At 50.2% G+C, this 20,848-nt stretch overlaps 1 protein-coding gene across 3 annotated transcripts in view; it reads left to right on the forward strand.

The window, feature by feature from the left end:
• CACNA1E (calcium voltage-gated channel subunit alpha1 E) overlaps window positions 1–20,848 on the forward strand; it is a 218,712-nt gene that overhangs the window by 105,896 nt on the left and 91,968 nt on the right. For all 3 annotated transcript variants that reach the window (XM_054037983.1, XM_054037984.1, XM_054037985.1), the window contains exon 8: window positions 19,886–20,001. In XM_054037983.1, the coding sequence (XP_053893958.1) occupies window positions 19,886–20,001 (116 nt within the window). The remainder of the gene's footprint in view (window positions 1–19,885; window positions 20,002–20,848) is intronic.

The following is a 20,848-nucleotide window of genomic DNA, read 5'->3' on the forward strand; positions in this document are numbered from 1 at the left end:
CAGTTGTTAAACAGTGGCATGTACACACTTGGACTGAGATGAAGATGGACATAGGAGACGGAAGTGTTGAGAGTCTCTGGGTTAGGCTAAAAGGGGTAAAAAACAAGGGAGATGTCATGCTAGGAGTCTACTACAGGCTACCTAACCAGGTGGAAGAGGTGGATGAGGCTTTTTTTAAGCAACTAAAAAAATCATCCAAAGCCCAAGATTTGGTGGTGATGGGGGACTTCAACTATCCGGATATATGTTGGGAAAATAACACAGCGGGGCACAGACTATCCAACAAATTCTTGGACTGCATTGCAGACAACTTTTTATTTCAGAAAGTTGAAAAAGCTACTAGGGGGTGAAGTTGTGGATGTGGTATACCTAGACTTTAGTAAGGCATTTGATACGGTCTCGCATGATATTCTTATCGATAAACTAGGCAAATACAATTTAGATGGGGCTACTATAAGGTGGGTGCATAACTGGCTGGATAACCGTACTCAGAGAGTTGTTATTAATGGTTCCCAATCCTGCTGGAAAGGCATAACGAGTGGGGTACCTCAGGGGTCTGTTTTGGGACCAGCTCTGTTCAATATCTTCATCAATGACTTAGATATTGGCATAGAAAGTACGCTTATTAAGTCTGCGGATGATACCAAACTGGGAGGGATTGCAACTGCTTTGGAGGACAGGATCATAATTCAAAATGATCTGGACAAATTGGAGAAATGGTCTGAGTTAAACAGGATGAAGTTTAACAAAGACAAATGCAAAGTGCTCCACTTAGGAAGAAAAAATCAGTTTCACACATACAGAATGGGAAGAGACTGTTTAGGAAGGAGTACGGCAGAAAGAGATCTAGGGGTTATAGTGGACCGCAAGCTAAATATGAGTCAACAGTGTGATGCTGTTGCAAAAAAAGCAAACATGATTCTGGGATGTATTAACAGGTGTGTTGTGAGCAAGACACGAGAAGTCATTCTTCCGCTCTACTCTGCTCTGGTTAGGCGTCAGCTGGAGTATTGTGTCCAGTTCTGAGCACCGCATTTTAAAAAAGATGTGGAGAAATTGGAAAGGGTCCAGAGAAGAGCAATAAGAATGATTAAAGGTCTTGAGAACATGACCTATGAAGGAAGGCTGAAAGAATTGGGTTTGTTTAGTTTGGAAAAGAGAAGACTGAGAGGGGACATGATAGCAGTTTTCAGGTATTTAAAAGGGTGTCATAAGGAGGAGGGAGAAAACTTGTTCACCTTAGCCTCTAAGGATAGAACAAGAAGCAATGGGTTTAAACTGCAGCAAGGGAGGTCTAGCTTGGACATTAGGAAAAAGTTCCTAACTGTCAGGGTGGTTAAACACTGGAATAAATTGCCTAGGGAGGCTGTGGAATCTCCATCTCTGGAGATATTTAAGAGTAGGTTAGATAAATGTCTATCAGGGATGGTCTAGACAGTATTTGGTCCTGCCATGCGGGCAGGGGTCTGGACTCGATGACCTCTCGAGGTCCCTTCCAGTCCTAGAATCTATGAATCTATGACCTCTGGGGTGTAAACAGCCTAGATCCATTTGCTCCTAAGTGGCTTCAAAATATGTGGAAGAGAGAGAGAATTAGTCCCTTCTTAAGATTCTTGACTTTCTCTAAATACTAAGGCGAGTGGTGTCTTGGAAATGTGCATAGTAATGCTAATAATAGCAGATAAAGTGTCTCCTTTTGTACTGCTAAGATCTGGAGTTCAAATCCTGTTGAAGTTTTACTTCTATTAAAATTCCTATTCACTTTTTCTCCATCCATGCAATTACAGATCAATTAATTCTCATCTCAAACAATCAAAAATTAAAAAAAGAAATCACCTTTCTTCCAGAACATTTCCCTGGCATAAAATCCAAGGCAGCGTGACGATTCAGCCATATAAAGTTGTGATATCCACCAAAACTGTCCCACTAGGAAAGATTTAGTCATTTAAATAGTCAGGTTAAACAAGACCTAACTTAGACTCATTTGATGTCCCCTTTCCCATGATTCAGAATTTGCTTTGGGTTTAGGAACCCTCTGAATGAAAGTAGGTTAACTCAAATTGTGTATTGTTTAACCAGATCATAGAAACATCTAATCCTTTTCTAAGGGTAATATGGTTATTACTGTCCAGCTTTTCCAGTGTGGTGTAATTATTGTACACCCACTGCTGGTTAATTATGGCCCTAAAGTCACTGGGGGATCTGCTGGTGGTGTAGAGTGTTATAACGTCTGTGCCACCTCATTTGCTGTTGGTGATGTGTGCGGGGGAGTGGTGTGGCTAGGAAGAAGGGGGTGTGTCTGTGCTGTTCCTACATTCTACTGATCTCTGGCGATGATGTTGGCCCCTTGGGGTTGTTGGCCAATGTAACGGGACTGGCCTGGCACAGAGCAAGCTGATGTTGCTGTTGCACCCCACTGGAGCTATGCTTTGTGTTCCTCACCTGTAGCCGAGGCTCTGATCCTATGTCTTTATAGGGCAGGTCTGTAATTTTCTAATTATGCTCTTTTTTATGTGAAAAGTTTTGGATCAGATTAATTCTTGCTGCTTTTCTACAAATCAAAACTAACAAAAATCTGATCACCAGAATGGCCAAATTGGGTCAGGCCAATGGCCTGTCTAGCCCAGTATCCTGTCTTCCGGCAGTGGCTGGTGCCAGATGCTTCAGAAGGAATGAACAGAACAGGGCAGTTGTGAGTGACCCATGTCGTCCAATCCCAGCTTCTGGCAGTCAGAGGCTAGGGACACCCAGCATGGGGTTACATCCGTGGTCATCTTGGCTGATAACCATTCATGGCCCTATCCTCCATGAAATTATCTAATTCTTTTTTGAACCCAGTTATACTTTTGACCTTCACCGCATTCCCTGGCAACGAGTTCCACAGATTGACAGGGTGTTGTGTGAAGAAATACTTCCTTTTGTTTTAAACCTGTTGCCTATTCATTTCATTGGATGACCCTTGGTTCTTGTGTTATGTGAAGGGGTAAATAAGAGTTCCCTATTCACTTTCTCTGCACCATTCATGATTGTATAGACCTCTATCAGATCCACCATCTTTTCTAAACTGAACAGTCCTGGTCTTTTTAATCTCCCCTCATATGGAAGGTGCTCCATACTCCTAATCATTTTTGTTGCCCTTCTCTGTACCTTTTCCCGTTCTAATACATCTTTTTTCATATGAGATTACCAGAACTGCACGCAGTATTCAAGGTGTGGATCAAAAGCAATGTAGCAAATTCCCCATCCATTTGGGTCCTGCACTGATAGTGCCATCAGTGCTTTCTTTAATACCTAAATATAAGTTATCTCCCTGCAAGCCAGACCCTGGAGAGGTTCTTATTCATGTGGTCTAAGAGTTGCTTTGGTTAAATCCTAGGTGTGTGAAAAGATGCCAAACTAATCAGCTTGTCCTTAAGAACAAAATAGATTAGAATAGGGAGAAGAAAGGAAACATGAGCCATGCTTTGAGTGAATAATTTCCAGGATCCATAGTGTTTCCTGGCCCAGAAGGGTGGTGGTGTCCATGTTCTTTCCTGCTATTCCCCTCCTGCAGAAAAACTCCTTGTCTTCCCATGCCAAGCAGGGCTCCCAGTCTCCCCATGTGGTTTGCAGTACAGTTCCCGATTACTTCCATTCCCCTAAGTACAACACATGGCCCTGTCACTGCCTGCATTACCTCTGACCATCCACCTATTGACCATTTCCTTTCCTTTACCCACAATCTCGGACTTCCAGCTCAATACTGTCTGGAGCAATAACTTCAGTTTACAGAGGTGTGATGGGCAATAGAGTTCTGCCTGAATGAAGAGGGAGACAGGATTTGCAGGTCTGAAGTGGCTGAGCTGGGAAGTAGGAGCCAAGAACAGCAAAAAAAGTTAACCACTAGGGCCAGAAAAGTCCCATCCAACTGCCATGCACCAAATGAGAGAGTAATTTAAATCCCCTTCTAATTGCCTGCAGTCATTCTGGTGATGTTAAATCTAATTTTCTCCATTTTTAAGTCTTTTCTGAAACATCCCCCCCCCCACATACACACACACTACTAAGCCTTTGAAAGAAACGACTAATGTTATAATTAAAGGATCAATTTGGCAATGTTTCTTTGTCTTAAGATCTTCTTTCTTTCAGGTTGGGTTACTGGAGTGTTCTCAGTCTCCGGAGAGCATTCTTCAGCTTCTTCAAGAAGCTTCTGAGCCATCTCTGAAATCTTTTCACTTCGTCTAATTTAAAAAAAAAATATTTCCAGCCAATTTTGGAGGCCTAACAAATGATGAAGAAGATTAAGTTTTAGCAATTAATAATAAAGCCGTTAAAGGAGCGAGCGCACATTTTTGACAGAGGCTGGGGTTTGGGCTGGCTGTGTGCAAAACCTGGGCCGGCGGTGTTCCAGCTGGATTGGGAGGATGAAAAAGAAATGCTTGCGAGATAATAGTTCACTGGGAAAGTGAGTGGGTGGTTTGTGGCGGGGGAGAATTGTCTGTAGAAGATGGAAAGGTTATGTGGGGAGAGATCATGAGAGATGTTAAGAGGCAGAAAAACACAACCGAGGAATATCTTATTGGACTGATTCAAGGCAACTAGCACTGTGTTTTCTTCTCCTTTAAACAGTATAATTTCTGGAGAAGCAGCTTTGATGAAGCCCACAAGGGTGTGTGTGTATGTGTGTTTGGGGAGGGGTGATGGTGAGTAGAGGGGAGGGAAAATAAACCTTGAAAATTCCAGTTGCCATGACAACTTAATGAGTTGTGAAAGTGGCCTCTTTTTAACTACTTTTGAATAGGAAAGGCAGGGGGAAGGGGATAGAGAAACACTTGCATCTGAAGAGTTCTTCCACTTGTCTCAGAACATCCACAGTAAATAGCCACTCTCCAGGTTATTTCAACTGACCTCTCAAGGTGCATGTTGGATTTACCGAAGCAAGAAGCTGATCTGATCTATAATATCCTAAGTAGTGGGCAAAACGCACCTGGATAATTCTGTTCTATTCTAGCAAGGCTCTTATACCATCACCATGGTATCTGAATGCCTTCCATAATTCAAGCAAAGGAACCTTTGAGATGGTCATCTATATTCAGTAGACAGGTGGGCATCCATATTCAATAAGCTGCTGAATGCTTTGCACTTCTGTAGCACCTTTAAGCTGAGGGTCTCCGAGCCTGTTACAAACAAGGAGGGTCACAATAACTTTGCGAGGTTGGGATGTGTTATTCCCACTTTACCGGAAATAATAAGTCTTCTTACAGCTGAGTGGAAAAATCCACAGCAAATAATTGAGTTGATAGTTTCCCTCTTTTATTTCTGTTCATGAATTATTCACCAACGGATCTTGTCTTTCAAACATGTTCGTTACTGAGAATTCCTTGTGAATCTCTTCGACAGATAATCCTTGCTCTGCTGATTGTTTATGAAAAACTTGTTGGAAATATTCACAATTTGTGTTGTGGAGATTAGTTACGTAAAATTCTGCGGCATTGGCCTGATGTTGAGACTTGACTAGTGATTTTGGGTGTCTCAGCCAGGGCCAGATTAACCTTTTGTGGGCCCAGTGCCAAACATATTTGTGGGGCCCCATAGTACCCGGGCTTAAAAATCAGGCCCAAGCCCGTCTCAAACCCAAATCGGCATTTTACAGTGGAAAAAAGTTGGGGTTGGACAATTTTTCCCAGCCCCCCTGTGTTAACCTACCCTCCTAAGTGATTTGGAGCCCTAGGGGAAAATGAATTCTGCATTGTTTGAAATACGCTGGCTCTGTGTCTCTGCAAACATGTGCTGTCACAGGCTCCGTCAGGGGAATGGTCCAAACCCACCTGGGCCTGTGTCATTAATACAATTGCAGCCCCCTGGTTCGAAGCCTCAAGATCCAGCCAGAAAGTGGCTGGGCTGGATGGTTCCACCTGGGTCGCCCAATGAGTATGCAGGAGAGGGACCACAATGGTAGGGTTACCATATTTTGTGCCTCCAAATGGAGGACACTCCCCGGGGCCCCGCCCCCGCCCCCAGCCCCACCCACGCCCCCGCCCCAACTCCGCCCCCTCCCAAAGTCTCCGCCCCCTCCCCTGCTTCCCGCGAACATTTGAGTCGCGGGAAGCCTGTAGCAGGTAAGGGGGAGTGTGGGGGGAGGAGGCGCAGCCCAGGCTGGCCCCCGGCGGCTCCAGCCTGGGTCGGCTCGGGCCCTGGGGTGCCGGCCCCGGCCAACCACCCCCGGCGGCCCGGCGCACCCCCCAGCTCCCGGCCCGGCGCACCCCCCGGCTCCCGGCCCCGCGACCCCGGACCCCGGACCGGCTCCCGGCCCCGGCTCCCCGACCCCGGCCCGGCTCCCGGCTCCCCGACCCCGGCCCGGCTCCCGGCCCTGCGGGCCCGGACCGGCTCCCAGCCCCGCGGGCCCGGACCGGCTCCCTGACCCCAGCCCGACTCCCGGCCCCGCAGGCCCGGACTGGCTCCCCGACCCCGGACCGGCTCCCCGACCCCGGACCGGCTCCCGGCCCCGCGGGCCCGGCTCCCTGACCCTGGACCGGCTCCCGGCCCCGCGGGCCCAGCCCAGCTCCCCGACCCCAGCCCGGCTCCCGGCACTGCGGGCCCGGACCGGCACCGCGCTCCCGGACCGGACCGGTACTGCGACCCTGGCCCGGCCTGGCCCCCGGCCTGGCACCGCGCGCCCGGCCCGGCTCCTGGCCCGGCACCATGCCCCCGGCCCCGTGACCCCAGCCCCGCACCGGCCCCGGCCCTGCACCGCCGACCCCAGACAAAGAGGCCCCGGCCGAGCCCTCCCGATTTTCCCGGACATGCCCGGCTTTTGGGGATTTCCCCCCGGACGGGGATTTGAGCCCCCAAAAGCCGGACATGTCCGGGAAAATCCGGACGTATGGTAACCCTACACAATGGGTGCTGCTTGCTCTGCAGCTGTGGCCCCAGCCAAGCCACATTTGTAACACACGAGGCAACAGCAATTCAGGACCATGCAGGTGGAAGGAGCAGAGGGACTGGTCACTCTGGCTTGGAGCAGGGTGGATATTTCATTGTGAATCAGGGATAGGGCGAGACAAAGATCTTTGTGCAGAGATGGGCCAGCCAGTTCTGGAGAGTGTGTGTCTGGGCCCTGCTCGAGGGAATCAGACCTGCTCTGTACGTGTGACTGACTGAATTAATGAATCCCCGCGTTAGGGTCATGGATCAGCCACACCGGTATCATTGCTCCTTCTCTTCACATGTTTTTTTTCTGTGATTTAGAAGCACGCTTGGGCACTCACATCTCTTGGGAGTCAGTGCAATCTGGTCATAACAGACGGGAGAGACTCAGAGTTAGGATTCCTGGGTTCTCTCACCATCCCTGGGAGGGGAGTGGGCTCTAGTGGTTACAGTAGGGGGGGCTGGGAGTCACCTCCATTGACCATTGCCAGCTGAACATCTCTCCCCCAAGTCTGCTCAGCTCCCCATCCCACAGCTCAGAAACCCCATTGCCCCACCCCCTGCTTTCCAGGGTGATGGATCTGCAAAGCGAGGGACTACATCTCCTTTCAGCCCCTCCCCACTGTACATCCCCCTTCCCCTGCCCAGGTAAGAGGAAAGGTCCTGAGCCAGGGAGTGGCTGGGCTCTACCAGGGGGCGGGAGCCCCGGGAAGCATGGGCAGAGCCGCACGTGGAACAGGTTGCACCTGTCAGACATCACAGCTGGTGCTGCTCTCTGTGCGGTTTGTAGGGGAGCAGCAGCGGCTGGTCAGGGAGCCAGAGCAAGGGGGCCCAAGGAGAGCCACTAACGGAGCCTGGCTGGGAAACCCGCAAGTGCTTCTTTGCAGGACTAGAGCCTGGACAGGGCAGGGCATCCCCAGGCACTAGGCCTCGTGACCGTCTGCTGCCTGCCGGTGATGGGGGCAGAGAGGAGCCCTCAGCCGGCCAGCTGAGAGGAGCGAGCAGTGGGTGTGGGGAGGGCCAGGGGGTGGAGAAGAGCCGGTGGGTGGGGCCAGGGGGTGGAGAGAAGCCCTGGGTCAGCTGACCAAGAGGAGCGAGTGAGGGAGGAGGAGGGGGAGGGAGGGCCAGAGGGTGGAGAGGAGCTGGCGGCTCGGGGAGCAGCACAAATTCGAGCGGGCCGGGCTGGGGCCCCTTTTGAGTGTGAGCCTGGCACTAGGGCACCACTGGTGCCATTATAAACCCAGTACTGGTCTCAGCGTTCAACTTGAGACTGCTTAAATGGCCCGATTTTAAGATATTGGGTGTTCAGTACTTCAGAAAATCAGACCCCTCTAAGGCAACTCAAGATGAGCACCCAAAATTGAGGCACTAAGATTACTGGTCACTTTTTAAAATGTAGACCATTGTGAGTGTTCTGTGCAGGGCCGGCTCTAGGATTTTTGCCGCCCCAAGCAAAAACAATTTTGGCCGCCCCCCTGTTTTTTTCTTACCCCACCCCCGGCCCCGCCTCAACTCCGCCCCTTCCCCAAATCCCCAGCCCTGCCTCCTCCCCCCAGGCTCTCAAGCCTAGGAGGGAGGGAGGGAGCGGGAGAAGCGGCGCACGCACCACAGCCACTCAGAGTCTCCCCCTCCCTCCCAGGCTCTCAAACCTGGGAGGGAGGGGGAGCAGCGGCGCGCGAATCAGCTGTTTCACGCGCCGCGGCCGCTCGGGATCTCCCCCTCCCTCCCAGGTTTGAGAGCCTGGGAGGGAGGGGGAGCAACGGCACGCAAATCAGCTGTTTTGCACGCCGTGGCACGCGAGTGGCAGCAGCGGAGATGAGCTAGGGCGGCCGGGGCACATTTTTAGGGGCGGCAGGGGCGGCATTCTGGCGCTGGCCATGCCGCCCCTAAAAATGTGCCACCTCAAGCACCAGCTTGTTTTGCTGGTGCCTAGAGCCGGCCCTGGTTCTGTGACAGGGTGACATATAACCAAAAGCATGGATTGTGAATTTGTCGCTCAAATGTAGAATTCAAAATTCACTTTAGATGACTAATGAAGTATTCAATTTGAGCACTCGACTGTTCCCAGGAAGCGAACATGAATGGGTGGTGAATGCAGTTGAATCAAAATTTGCTTTCATAATTGCATGAATATTCACGGGCAATTTTCCCCACTAGTTTTCAGCTTTAATACTTATACTGTGCTTTTCAACTGAGGATCTCTAAGCACCTGAAAAAGTTGGGTCCAATTGTTCTCAGTTTGAAGATGGGGGAAATTGAAGGAGATCACGTGATTTTCCCCAAGGTTGGAAGACACTGGAAGAGCTCAGAATAGAGCCCACAGTTTCTGAAGTCAATGGCACTACATTGGCTTATACTGGTGAGGATCTGTAAAGACACCATGATCTTTGATGGCAGCAAGATGCACATGACGTTCCCTGCTCTGTATCTCCTTCACATCAAACTTAAATAGCACCATTTGCTAGCGTCCCCTGTGTTTGAGGGAACTCAGCTCCTGGGGGAAGGACAGCTATCTTAAGCTAAACCCAGGCAAGATAGAGAAATGCAGATGGGAAGAGGGAGACATTTACAAGACCTTGACAATACCATATCATCACCCATAGGGTTCCACTCCCCATCGTATACCATACAAAGCCTAGGAGTTTTCTTAGACTCCTGACTGATATTAGATTCCCAAATTGCAGCAGCTCTTGAAACTGCCACCTTCTACCTGCAGTTGGCAAGAAGATTATGACCTATCTTGACAGATCAAGACATGAGCCATGCATTTGTGACCTACAGGCTCGATTATAGCAACACACTGTACCTGGAAATGAAAGTAGACATCTGAAAAGCTCTAGCGGGTGCAACATCTGCAGCAGTTTGCCTCATGACCTGGGTAGGACAACATGAATACATCAGTCTGGTGCGCCTGTCACTGCTCTGGCTCCCCATCAAATATCAGGTTGTTAAAATTCCTGAATTTAACCTTCAAAGCAGTCAGTGGGCTGGACCTGTGAGATTTCAAACAGCATCTCTCATGACAGCAGCACCCCTCAGGGACAGTGCAACTCCCCATACTAAGAGGGGGACCAAGAGAGACAGTCTTTGTTGGCTGGCCTAAAGCAATGGAACTTCCTCTAATAAGAGCTGAGTGGCCTCCATTTCATTGCCTTTGTAACCCACACTACAATGGAGTGGTTCTTTGTCCCCCTCTAGTGGCTGCTCTGCAAAAGTAGTTTGAGTTTGCTACAGCTGTCAATTAATGAAGTTAATCCTTTAGCTCAAGTGGGAGAGGCCCATGTTTTTACCACAGAAGTCTTGGTTTAAACCTACAGTCAGCCCAAGCTTGGTCAGTTATGCGTTCAGGACAAAATTTAAGACCCATCTCTTTGCCATAGCTTTCCCACAATAATAACCCGAGTTTGGGGTTCAGATGCCACAGTGATAACTGAAGTATAAATACATAACTAGACAAATATATTGGAAAGAATAGAGTAGCAGAAAAGCATTTGCCATCTTTCTGTAAGAGCTCACCTGACATCAAGGGACACAGATGGAACCTGGGAGCAGGACTTAGACCAGGGGCGGGCAAACTTTTTGGCCTCAGGGCCGCAGCAGGTTTCGGAAATTGTATGGAGGGCCAGTTAGGGGAGGGGGATGTGGCCCAGCCCCCACCTCCTATCTGCCCCCCCTTGGGACTCTTGCCCCATTCAACCCCCCCGTTCCCTGACGCCCCCTCCCCCGGGACCCCTGCCCCATCCACACACGGCCTCTCCCTGTCCCCTGACCGCCCCTGGACCCCCGCTCCTGACTGCCGTCCGCCGCCCCATCCAACCCGTTCGCTCATTCCTGATGGCCCCCCCAGGCCCATGCCCCATCCAACCACCCCTTCTTCCTGTCCCCTGACTGCCCCCAGAATCCCTGCCCCCTGCTGCCCCATCAACCCCCCGCCCCCTTCCTGACTGCCTCCCCGAGACCCCTACCCCTATTCAACCCCCTGTCCCCCCCCAACCACCCTGACCCTATCCACACCCCTGCCCCCTGACAACCACCCCGAACTCCCCTGCCCTCTATTCAACCCCCCCGCTCCGTGCCCCTTTACCGCGCTGCCTGGAGCACCAGTGGCTGGCGGCACTACAGCCACGCCGCCTGGCTGGATCCGGGCCACGCCGCAGCCACCGCCACCATGCAGCTCAGAGCACCGGGTCAGGCCAGGCTCTGCAGCTGCGCTGCCCCAGGAACTCACAGCCCTGCCATCCAGAGCATTGCGCCAGCGGCGGAGCGAGCAAGCTGAGGCTGTGGGGAAGGGAGAGCGGGGGAGGGGCCAGGGGCTAGCCTCCTGGGCCAGGAGCTCAGGGGCCGAGCAGGATGGTCCCGTGGGCTGGATGTGGCCTGCGGGCCGTAGTTTGCCCACCTCTGACTTAGACTGCAAAAATGCCAGTCCACTTTTACCATGGCAGATGTGAACCCTCCATAAACTAGATTCCAAAGATCTGACTTGAAAACTCCCTGTGCACATCTCAGCTTTAGCTTCCAAACCGCTTTATGGAAGGGTGAAGTGAGTCCAAAGAACTGGCCTGGCTGGGATTGAGAGAGGTTTTATTTGTTTTGTCAGTGGTGCATTTGGTGCTGCTGAAAGGTGGTGTATCAGTGGCCTTGGATATGGAAGCTCTTTGTTCACAGCATGGATAGCGTTATCAGTGCTCATTGATCTACAAGTGTGCACCAACCCTGAAAGGGAGGGAAGCACCTGTAGGATCCCAGAGGATTTCAATCTCCATGCAACCCTTGGCTTCTTCGGTGCATCTACCAAAAAGGGAGCCAATAGTCGTGGTGAGATTTTTTTTTTTAAATATGAAGACACTTCTCCCACTGATCCCTCTATGCTCTTCACGCACAGACCTGGGGACCCTGATTTACCAAAAGAATCCCTCTCTCTCCTGTACAGCGTATGTGCTTGTAGGGAAGAGGAAACACTCCCCGTTGCTGACAGTCAGGGTGTCTAGTGAGGTCTGTCTCCTGGAAGCAGATATTACCTAAGAGATTCTCAGAGCAGATGAAAGGAATGCCAAGGTTGTACTGGAGAGCAGCAAGGAGCCAGGAGAATTCACAGTGAAGGGAGGAATTGTACCATCTGTGCTCCGAATGCCCAGACAAACTGGGCATGCTGTTATGATGGTGCCCGCCTGTGTAGGGCAGATGGCATGCTTCTCCCTAGCCCCTGCTTAACAGAGTTCCTGTGCTCCCTGTCACAACCCTCAGTGTTTCTCTCAGTCATTAGTGAATGCCGTCAGTTTTACAGAACACAATCCTGAGGTGCTGATGGGTCGCCCTCAGCCCCGGTGCGTAAGTGGACGTCATTCCGCTGACATCAGTGGGCATTCACCTCCTTAAGCCAGTGCTAAGTTTGACCGGCTGTCCTTCACCCACCAGAGAGGGAGGGTTATGGGATATAACCCACACTAGGAACAGGGGCTCTGTTCATGCACCGCAGTTTGGCCTGCAGGCTGGAGTGTGCTGAGAGGTGTGCGTGCTACCCAGCCATTGTTTTAAGAATGGGGCAGCCAGGACGGCCTGATGCTCTCAGTGGGTCCAACACTTCCTAGGCTTGCAGGATCTGGGTACCTGCAGAGGCAAAGAGATTAGGCCTTGAGAGGAGGTGCCCTGCCTTCCTTGGCTGGGTTTGTCCAGTCAGAGGTATTTGAAGGGGAAAATGGAAGGTCATAGAGAGCTCCCCCCTTCATCTCCTACATCTGAGGCTTGGTCTACACTACAGATGTACGTAGATATAACTACATCGCTCAAGGGGGTGGAAAATCCACGCTCCCAAGTGATGCCTCCCTAGCCCTCAGCATAGATGGTACTATGTCAACAAGAGGGCTTCTCCCGTCAACACAGCTACTGTCCCTCGGGAAGGTGGAGTACCTGTGCCAATGGGAGATGCTCTCCCGTTGGCATAGGAAACATCTTCTCTGAGCGCTACAGTGGCACAGCTGCATTGGTGAAGCTGCGCCACGGCCACGCTGTATGTGTAGACAAGCCCTTGATATGCCAATGGGAGTTGGGCACCTCAGACCTCTAGGCTCCTTTGAAAAGCCCCCCTCCATCTGGTTTGGAATGTCTCTAAATGGCTGTCAGTCAGCATTGCCTGCCCGGGTCTTACTCAGCTACAGCATTATCTTTACCCAGTGCTGTAAATTGGTTCTGAGCAATCCTTGATCTGTCAATTTCACCCACCCACTTTCAGATGTCAGCAGCCTCCGCTGCTGCCCTGCTCAGTAATGTGTCTCTTTGAAATGAAATAATCCGTTACATTGAGTTTAACTTATTTCCCCCCCCTCCTCCTAATGGACAGAAGCAATTAGCCCAAATTCGAGATTCTCAATCTGACAAATTTTATCTTTGAAAATAGAGCATTAGTGGACTGGGCCCAATCCCTGGACATGCTGAACACCTGCCACACCCAGGAAAGCCCTCTCTCAGCATCAACCCCTAAATTAGGTCTTCCCAAACAAGGGTTTGACTGCAGTGGAAAGAGACCATCAGTGTAAACCCCACCCCCTTAATGAGGATTAAGGAGGGTGCACTGGAGTGTCCTGCCTCATGCGCTGAGAGGGTGTAAGCTCATTGTGTCTAATAAAGCTGCAGAAAGGGGGATTGGGAAGGGGAAGTTTCCATTGGCTTCTCCGGGGATTCAGTCCTTGAAAACGGCTGTTTTCATTACCAAACCGCCTCTCTGGCTGGGTTTCTTCTTGGATCCATTTCCTAGATTGTAAAGCCAGAGGAGAACACTGTGAAGGTCTAGATCTGGCCACCTGTATAACACAGTCCATAGGACTTCCCTGAATTGACTCTAGTTTGAACTAGAACTTACCTATTAGAAAAAACATCCCATCTTGATTTAAAGATTTGCACTGATGGAGAATCTGCCACAGCCCTTGGTAAATTGTTCCCATGGCTAATTACCCTCAGTGTTAAAAATTTGCACTTTAGTACTAGTCTGAATTTGTCTACCTTCAACTTCCAGCCATTGGCTCTTCTTACACCTTTCTCTGCTAAGTTGAAGAGCCCCCGATTATTCAATGTCTGTTTCCCAGATAGGTACTTGGAGACCATGATCAAGTCACCCCTTAACCTTCTCCTTCTTAAGCTAAACAGACTGAGCCTCTTGAGACGCTCACTTCCAACCCTTTCACCATTGTTGCACAGTTACGACAGCTTCTCTCGCTAAGCAAGCGGCTCCTTCAGATAAAGAAGGCAAGGCCACCCGCACAGCCAAAGTGGGAGCTGCCAAGCATTTCAGAAGATAGCAGGGACAGGCAAGAGGGAAGAGAGATGGGGCCAGATTCTCAGCTGGGGTAAATCAGCATTGTTCTATTGACTGCGGTGGTGCTGAAGTACACCAGCGAAGAATCTCACCCAAGATGTGTCTCCTGTATCTTTCATGCAGTGGAGGGCCCACTATTGGCACTCAGTGAATGAAAACCAGAATGATCCAGAATAGACACTTCTGCACAGATTATTTTTACTGCCCTCTGCAATGCTGCCCGCACACCTTGTTCCCAAATGTTAAGCCAAGAGCTGTGAGCCTATTTGCTGATTGGCTGTTAAAGATTCTTTCTTATCCCCTCTCCCATTCCTTTTCTCCTCTCATTCCCTCTTTCTCCCATTTTCAGTCTCCTTTTCTCTCAATGCTCTCCTCCCTCCTCCTCTAGTGTAGGAGTAGAGAAGGTCTCATTTTAGTCTGACGTCCGCAGATGGAGGGGGAGAGCCGTTTGATGCGAACGCCAGACCGGCAGGAAACTTAACCTTCCTGGGATGGAATTAAAAATGCTTAAACAAGGGATTCTGGGAACAGTCAGAACTTCTTTTTTTTTCCCCACAAAAAATACCCACACAATGCTAAGTGTGTAATGGTTTCTGCCTGGGTAATAAACTCAAACTCCCTCTAAAGCGCAGACATACAATTCTTTAGATTCCTTTGAATGTTTTGGGGAGAAAGATGGCTGCTGGGATCTCAGAGGAGTGAGACACTTGTCTTGTAAAAGAACACAGCCATTTGTTTTTCATAATCATGCCTCTTTCATGCTGTAATTAGAATGCTGCGGGGCCAGAAGGGGGGTGCAGTATATGAAGTGAACTTCTTTGTGTCTTATTCTTCATGCATCATGGGCTTTTGTACCTGCTCAAGTATTGTGACTGACACTTACCTTAGTCATGTGCTCGGTGTGTGTGTTTGTATACATGCCACACACCCGCATGTGTGTGCCTATGTATATCTGGGCACAATGTGCAGAATTCATACATTTCACACATGTGCATACATTTCCTTCAATGGAGTTACAGCAGAGATTAATTTGGCCCACTGTGGGTATGGGAGTGGGAGTCTACATAGGTGTATGGTTGTATATGTAGGTTTATATCCTGAAAGTATTGTGTCTATGCAAGTGGCAACACAGTGTGTGTGTGCGTGCATGTGTCATCTTATGCTTATGACTAAACATGCATATGTGGGTGTGTAAAGCAAATGCATCACTTTGTACAGTGTGTGTAGACATGTGAGCTTCCATGCATATGGTTCCTGTATTGATGTGTGTGCCATGCCTGCAGACCGTATGTGTACGAGCCTGTGTATTTCAGTTCCATAGGTGTGTTATTTGGCATATTTTCCCATGTTTCTATTTCTGCATCGACCTTTTGGTCCATACATACATAAGTGCATGTAGTCCTGCATGTTTGTTCATATTGGTATAGTGGTCATTCTGTATAGCAGCATACAGGAAAGGTGCGTGTTTGCTTATGAATATGGTCACTGATGTGTATACACAAGTATGTAAACCAGAATTGTCAGCATATGATCATGTATTTTGAGTGAATGTATGTATAGGTATATAGTTCTATTTGCGTATTAGCATATGCATATCTATATATAGTTATGGGAATGTATGTATGCAAGTTTGCACAGGTGCATGGTGTGTATATGTGTTTGTGTGTTTTCCTGCCTGTGTGCATACATATTGTTTGCATGTATGTCTTTGATCATGTGTGTGATTGCAGAAGATTGTATTTATGGATTTATTTATTTCATGTGTTTTCATACATTTGGGTAGGGTCTATGTGTGTATTGCTGTCTGAGTAATCTGGGGCGTGAGTGTGAAGCCTCAGGTGTGTGCTTGTTTTCTTTTGTGAAAGATGGGCATGGTGTATATATGCTAGTATGATCACAAGTTTGTCTGTGTATGTGTGCCTTTCTTTGTCTGTGTATGTCTAGCATGTGCGTGTGCAAAGCATACAGATGGGTGAGCCTCTGTGTTCCAGTATGAGCATTAATGCTCATGTGTGTAGACTTGTAGAGCTGTGTGTGTACCTAAGTATGTCTTTGAATCTTGCAGGCTTGCCCATCCCAGAGGGGTTCATTTCTCACTGGGTTACTATGACAACAGTGAGAGACCCTGAATCCATACACAAAAGCTTTATTTGTACTGAATCGGAGGAGCGTGCATTGCTGATCACTAAAGCAAAGCAGTTTCTACAGAGAGAGGGGTCTCCCTACAAACCCTTTAGAAGTTCTCCCTCATGTAGATTAATCCTTTGACCCTCCATTCAGGTGCATCAGGGATGGGGATGGGTGGAAATGGAGGAGCAGCTCCTGCATCAGGCATGGCTGCCGTGGAGCAGGGAGTTAACCCACCTGGTGGTTGGGTCTCCAGCCACAAATGCCTCCTGTTCTAGTGCCATCAAGGGGTTAACCAGTCAGGAGTAAACTAGAGTTGATGCAGAAACTCCATTTTCTCTAGCTGTCCCCTACTGTGCCTAGGGATTGCAGTAAGTACGATTCCCAGAATGTGGTGAGCCAGCAGCATGCAAGTACGATGGTGGTGGGTTAAGGAGGGAATCTCAGCCTTTACTCTGAGTTTCCTGATATTTATAGGTGTATGCTGGAGTCCAAAGGAAATCCACTCATAGATTTTAGCTTCTGTGGTTTCCTTTTATGATAGTAACTATAGGAGACACCAGATCAGACCCAGTAGTCCAGTGTCCTCTCTCTGGACACAGCCAAAGCTGGATGTTTCAGAGGAAGGTTGACCCCTCCCCGCCACACACACATACACTATTCTCAAGGTCAGAATTTTCAAAGGAGCTCAGCACCCACAAACTGGGCCAGGTTTTCAAAACAGCTCAGTGCATTGGGTGCTGAACTCTGGAAAACCTGGCCCAATTGTGCAGGTGCCTAAACAGGAGCTGAGCTCTGTTTGAAAATCTAGCCCCGTCATGCAACCTTATCCTACAAAGGGGAAATCTCCTCCTGCCTCTTGAGTGAGGAACTGCTTAGACTATGAAGCACGAGGGCTGATCATTAGCGGTGCCCCAGAGGCATCCCTTACTTATGTGTCTCAGATCTTCCTTTGAAACATACTAATCCGTTTGTTTCTTCTTAAAGATAGTAGAGTATTAAAATAGGGAGGGCTACTCCTCTGTTTCCTTTCCCCACCTGACCCTGACTGATTGCTGTGCAGGGGCTCCTGCTGCCAGACCTGATCAGATTAGTTGAGCTTTGAGCATTATGATCATTGCACCAAATGACCCAGTGTGCTCTGTGCTGTACGAGTAAACCTGAGGAAAAGAAATGACTTCCCATGCAGCCGAGCCACCGTAGAGTCTGCCCAGATGTATAACTGTGTATTTTTGGCTTAGAAAATGTCCCCAATGCCCTGTGCTAGTGCACACGTGATCAACAGCCTTCCCTCAAACAAGGAATGGGTGACTAAATAAGAACAAGAAATAAGACAACAGAGATAGGATGGTCCAGCCCTGGACTGGGACTCAGGAGAGCTGGGTTCCCAGCTCTGCTACAGCCTTCCTAGGTGACCTTGGACAAGCCCTGTTGAGGTGGAAGGGGACGCAGTCTCTGTGTTTGAGAGCTGTCTGGGAGCAGAAGGGGCATGTGGATAGCCTCAAAGGATAAACCCCAAAACCCTTGGGCACTTGATCCAGAGCAAACCCATGAACTGTCAGTGACTCAAGTGGCATGCCAAGGGGCCCTCTGCCCATCCCCCTCAAACCCCTGCTCTCCTGACAGAAGGGGCTGTGAAATCAGGCACTGAGGAGGCTGCACACTTAAAATATCTGTCCGATCTGTTTTCCATGACTGAGAGATGGAGAGTCTCTTTGTCCGGGTGGGATCACAGCGCTCAGGCAGTGCCGGGCAGCAAGGGTGGAAAAATGTGTTCACCTGGGTCACATTGGTCATTTTTGATTCTTCGCCTCATTCCCGTGCTGGGCTGTCAGCTCTGTGGGGAGGCAGAGGGGGAGTTCCCCTCCTCTCATGTCTGCACCCTGGCCTTCCCCAGCTTGCACAGATCCATGGAGCACACAGCAGGGCTGCAGTGGAATAAATTTTGTCTTAATAATGCATTCTACCGCCTCCCCCCAGCAACACTGCAGTGTGTGTAAAGAGGAGCTGTGCCTACTACAAGCCAGCACATAGTGACTGAGTGGAGTTTTAAGCATCTCTCTGGGAAATGGGCTGAGAGAATATCAGTTCATGCAGCAGGAATGCTCTCACCTGGCTTCCTGTATCAAGCACTGCAGGGTCTGGCTGTACCTGCCCCAGACTGCCCACCCCCTGGGGTTGCCCAGCATTGGCTCTTCACCCACTGCGCATGCCCCTTCTCAGGTCCCATCTGCTATTTCTTTCCTCCCGTCCAAGTGGAGGGACGCTAAGGAGTCTACAGAGCATCTGCGTGTCCCGCCCACTTGTGCCTCCCACACCTTTGAAAGGGGTCGGGGTCGGGGCAGACCTTGGCGAGCACTGGGAGGAGGGAGAGTTGAGTTAATATCTGGGCCATAACCTGCCCCTCTGGACCGTGCACTGGTGCTGGGCAGGGCTGCCCCTGGTCAGGGATGCTGGAGAACATGGGGATTTCATTGCACATTCATCAGCTTCACTCCTCTCTCCCACACTGACCCCTTTTCCTTACTTTTCCTACTGATTCACCCCCCTCCATGCACCACACTGTAGATTTGCTCCATCTGTACCTTGGTCCCATCCATTGGTCCCTTTCATCCCAGTTATACTGATGCTTTGGCTCAGTAGATCTGTTCATCTCACCAATCTGCTCCAGCCAGCCTTCCTCCGTGTGCCTCAGTCCGAGGGCAGTGTTTCCATCTGCATCAGTCATCCCTCTGTCTTCCCTGTGCCCTAGCCGGCCAGCTGTGTGACCACCCCTCCACCGCGCTGGCTGTCCTCCCAGTCCTCCCAAGTATCCTTCTGTCCATCCCTCAAAGCCTGCCACCCCACATTGTGCCCTGAGAGCTGTCCCCTGTCCTGGCCATGCTGCCCCATGCCCACCCTTCTACCCCAACTGGGCCAACTTGCACAGCACTGGCCCAGCCCTGTCCCAACCCTGCCACTGGCCCTGCTGTGCTGTCCTGCGCGCGCGCGCACACACACACACACACACACACACACACCATGATCCCAGCTGTGCCACCCTGCACACACTGCCCCCCCAATGGTCCCAGCCATTCCACCCTGCGCTTGCGCGCGCACACACACACACACACACACACACACACACACACACACACACACACACACACACACCATGGTCCCAGCTATGCCACTCTGCACACACACACATACACCATGGTCCCAGCCATACTACCCTGCATGCACACAAACGTACACCATGGTCCCAGCCGTGCCACTTTGCAAACACCACCCCAGTGATCCCAGCCATACCACCCTGCGTGCGTGCGCACACACACACACACACACACACACACACACACATCAATGGTCCCAGCCATAACATCCTGCGCACATGCGCACACACACCATGGTCCCAGCCGTGCCATCTTGCACACACACTCCCTTGCCCTAGCTGTGCTGCCCTGCTCGCTCTTTCTCTCTCTTTCTCACACACACCTCTTCCTTATCCCAGCCATGCCACGGTTCTTCAATAAAACCAACGTTGCCCTTCTGTGTCTACAGGGAATTTGCCAAAGAGCGAGAGCGGGTGGAGAACCGCAGAGCCTTCATGAAGCTGCGTCGCCAGCAGCAGATCGAACGGGAATTGAATGGCTATAGGGCGTGGATAGACAAAGCAGGTAAGGCTGGTGGCAGGCCTAGGGTCAGCATTTCAATGTGAATGACAGGGTGACTCCACTGTCTCGGGGGAGGAGAGCTGCTGCTCTCGCTCTGTAGTTCAGCAGATGCCTGCAAAGTCGGAGGCTGCCATCACTGATGAATGAATTAGCTCCGTATTGTACAGCTTGTGGGTCCATACGGTTCTCTGCCCCTCCCCCACACCCAGACTGTCTCTGCTGCATGCTTCCCCCACAAAATATTTCACCGGGGCAGAAAATGTTCTGCTGAGTCGCATGCGACTGAATTGCGCATTGGAGGCCAGAGTGCATCAAAGGTGCCATGGTTGGGCTGAATTTCACCTTTGGTTACAAATGCGTAAGTCCACTGCCATCCGAGGAGGTGACATGGGTAGAAGCAAGGGCAGGATTTGGCTAAGGTGTGTATTCCTTTGGTACACTGTGATACTGAACGTGCAAACAAGGCATATCTAAATCCCAGGTGGAGTGGGTGGGACAACGTGTTTGGTAGCCTACGAGCATTGGAGCTAACTTAAGTGGCCATTAACACAGCTGCCCAATGACACAGCTAAAAGATTTTCGCTCTTCTCCCATAAGGATGCTCTTAGGAAATCAGAAATTCAGACTTATCCTCCAGTACTAAGTAGTTTGGCCATAATTCTAGTGTTCCATACAACCTCCATCCACTGGTCCTGCAGGGAGCTCCCCCAGGGAGATCCCTGTGCCTGCACGGAGCTCACTGCAGCATGGAAACCAGTGTGGTTATGCTGCTGTATGACCACCTTCGCAGTCATGCACAGCACGCAGACAGGAGTCTGACAGATTGCCGTCAGTATGCTAGCATTCCCCA

Source organism: Malaclemys terrapin, chromosome 8, assembly GCF_027887155.1.
Source record: "Malaclemys terrapin pileata isolate rMalTer1 chromosome 8, rMalTer1.hap1, whole genome shotgun sequence".
Lineage (NCBI taxonomy): Eukaryota > Metazoa > Chordata > Testudines > Emydidae > Malaclemys > Malaclemys terrapin.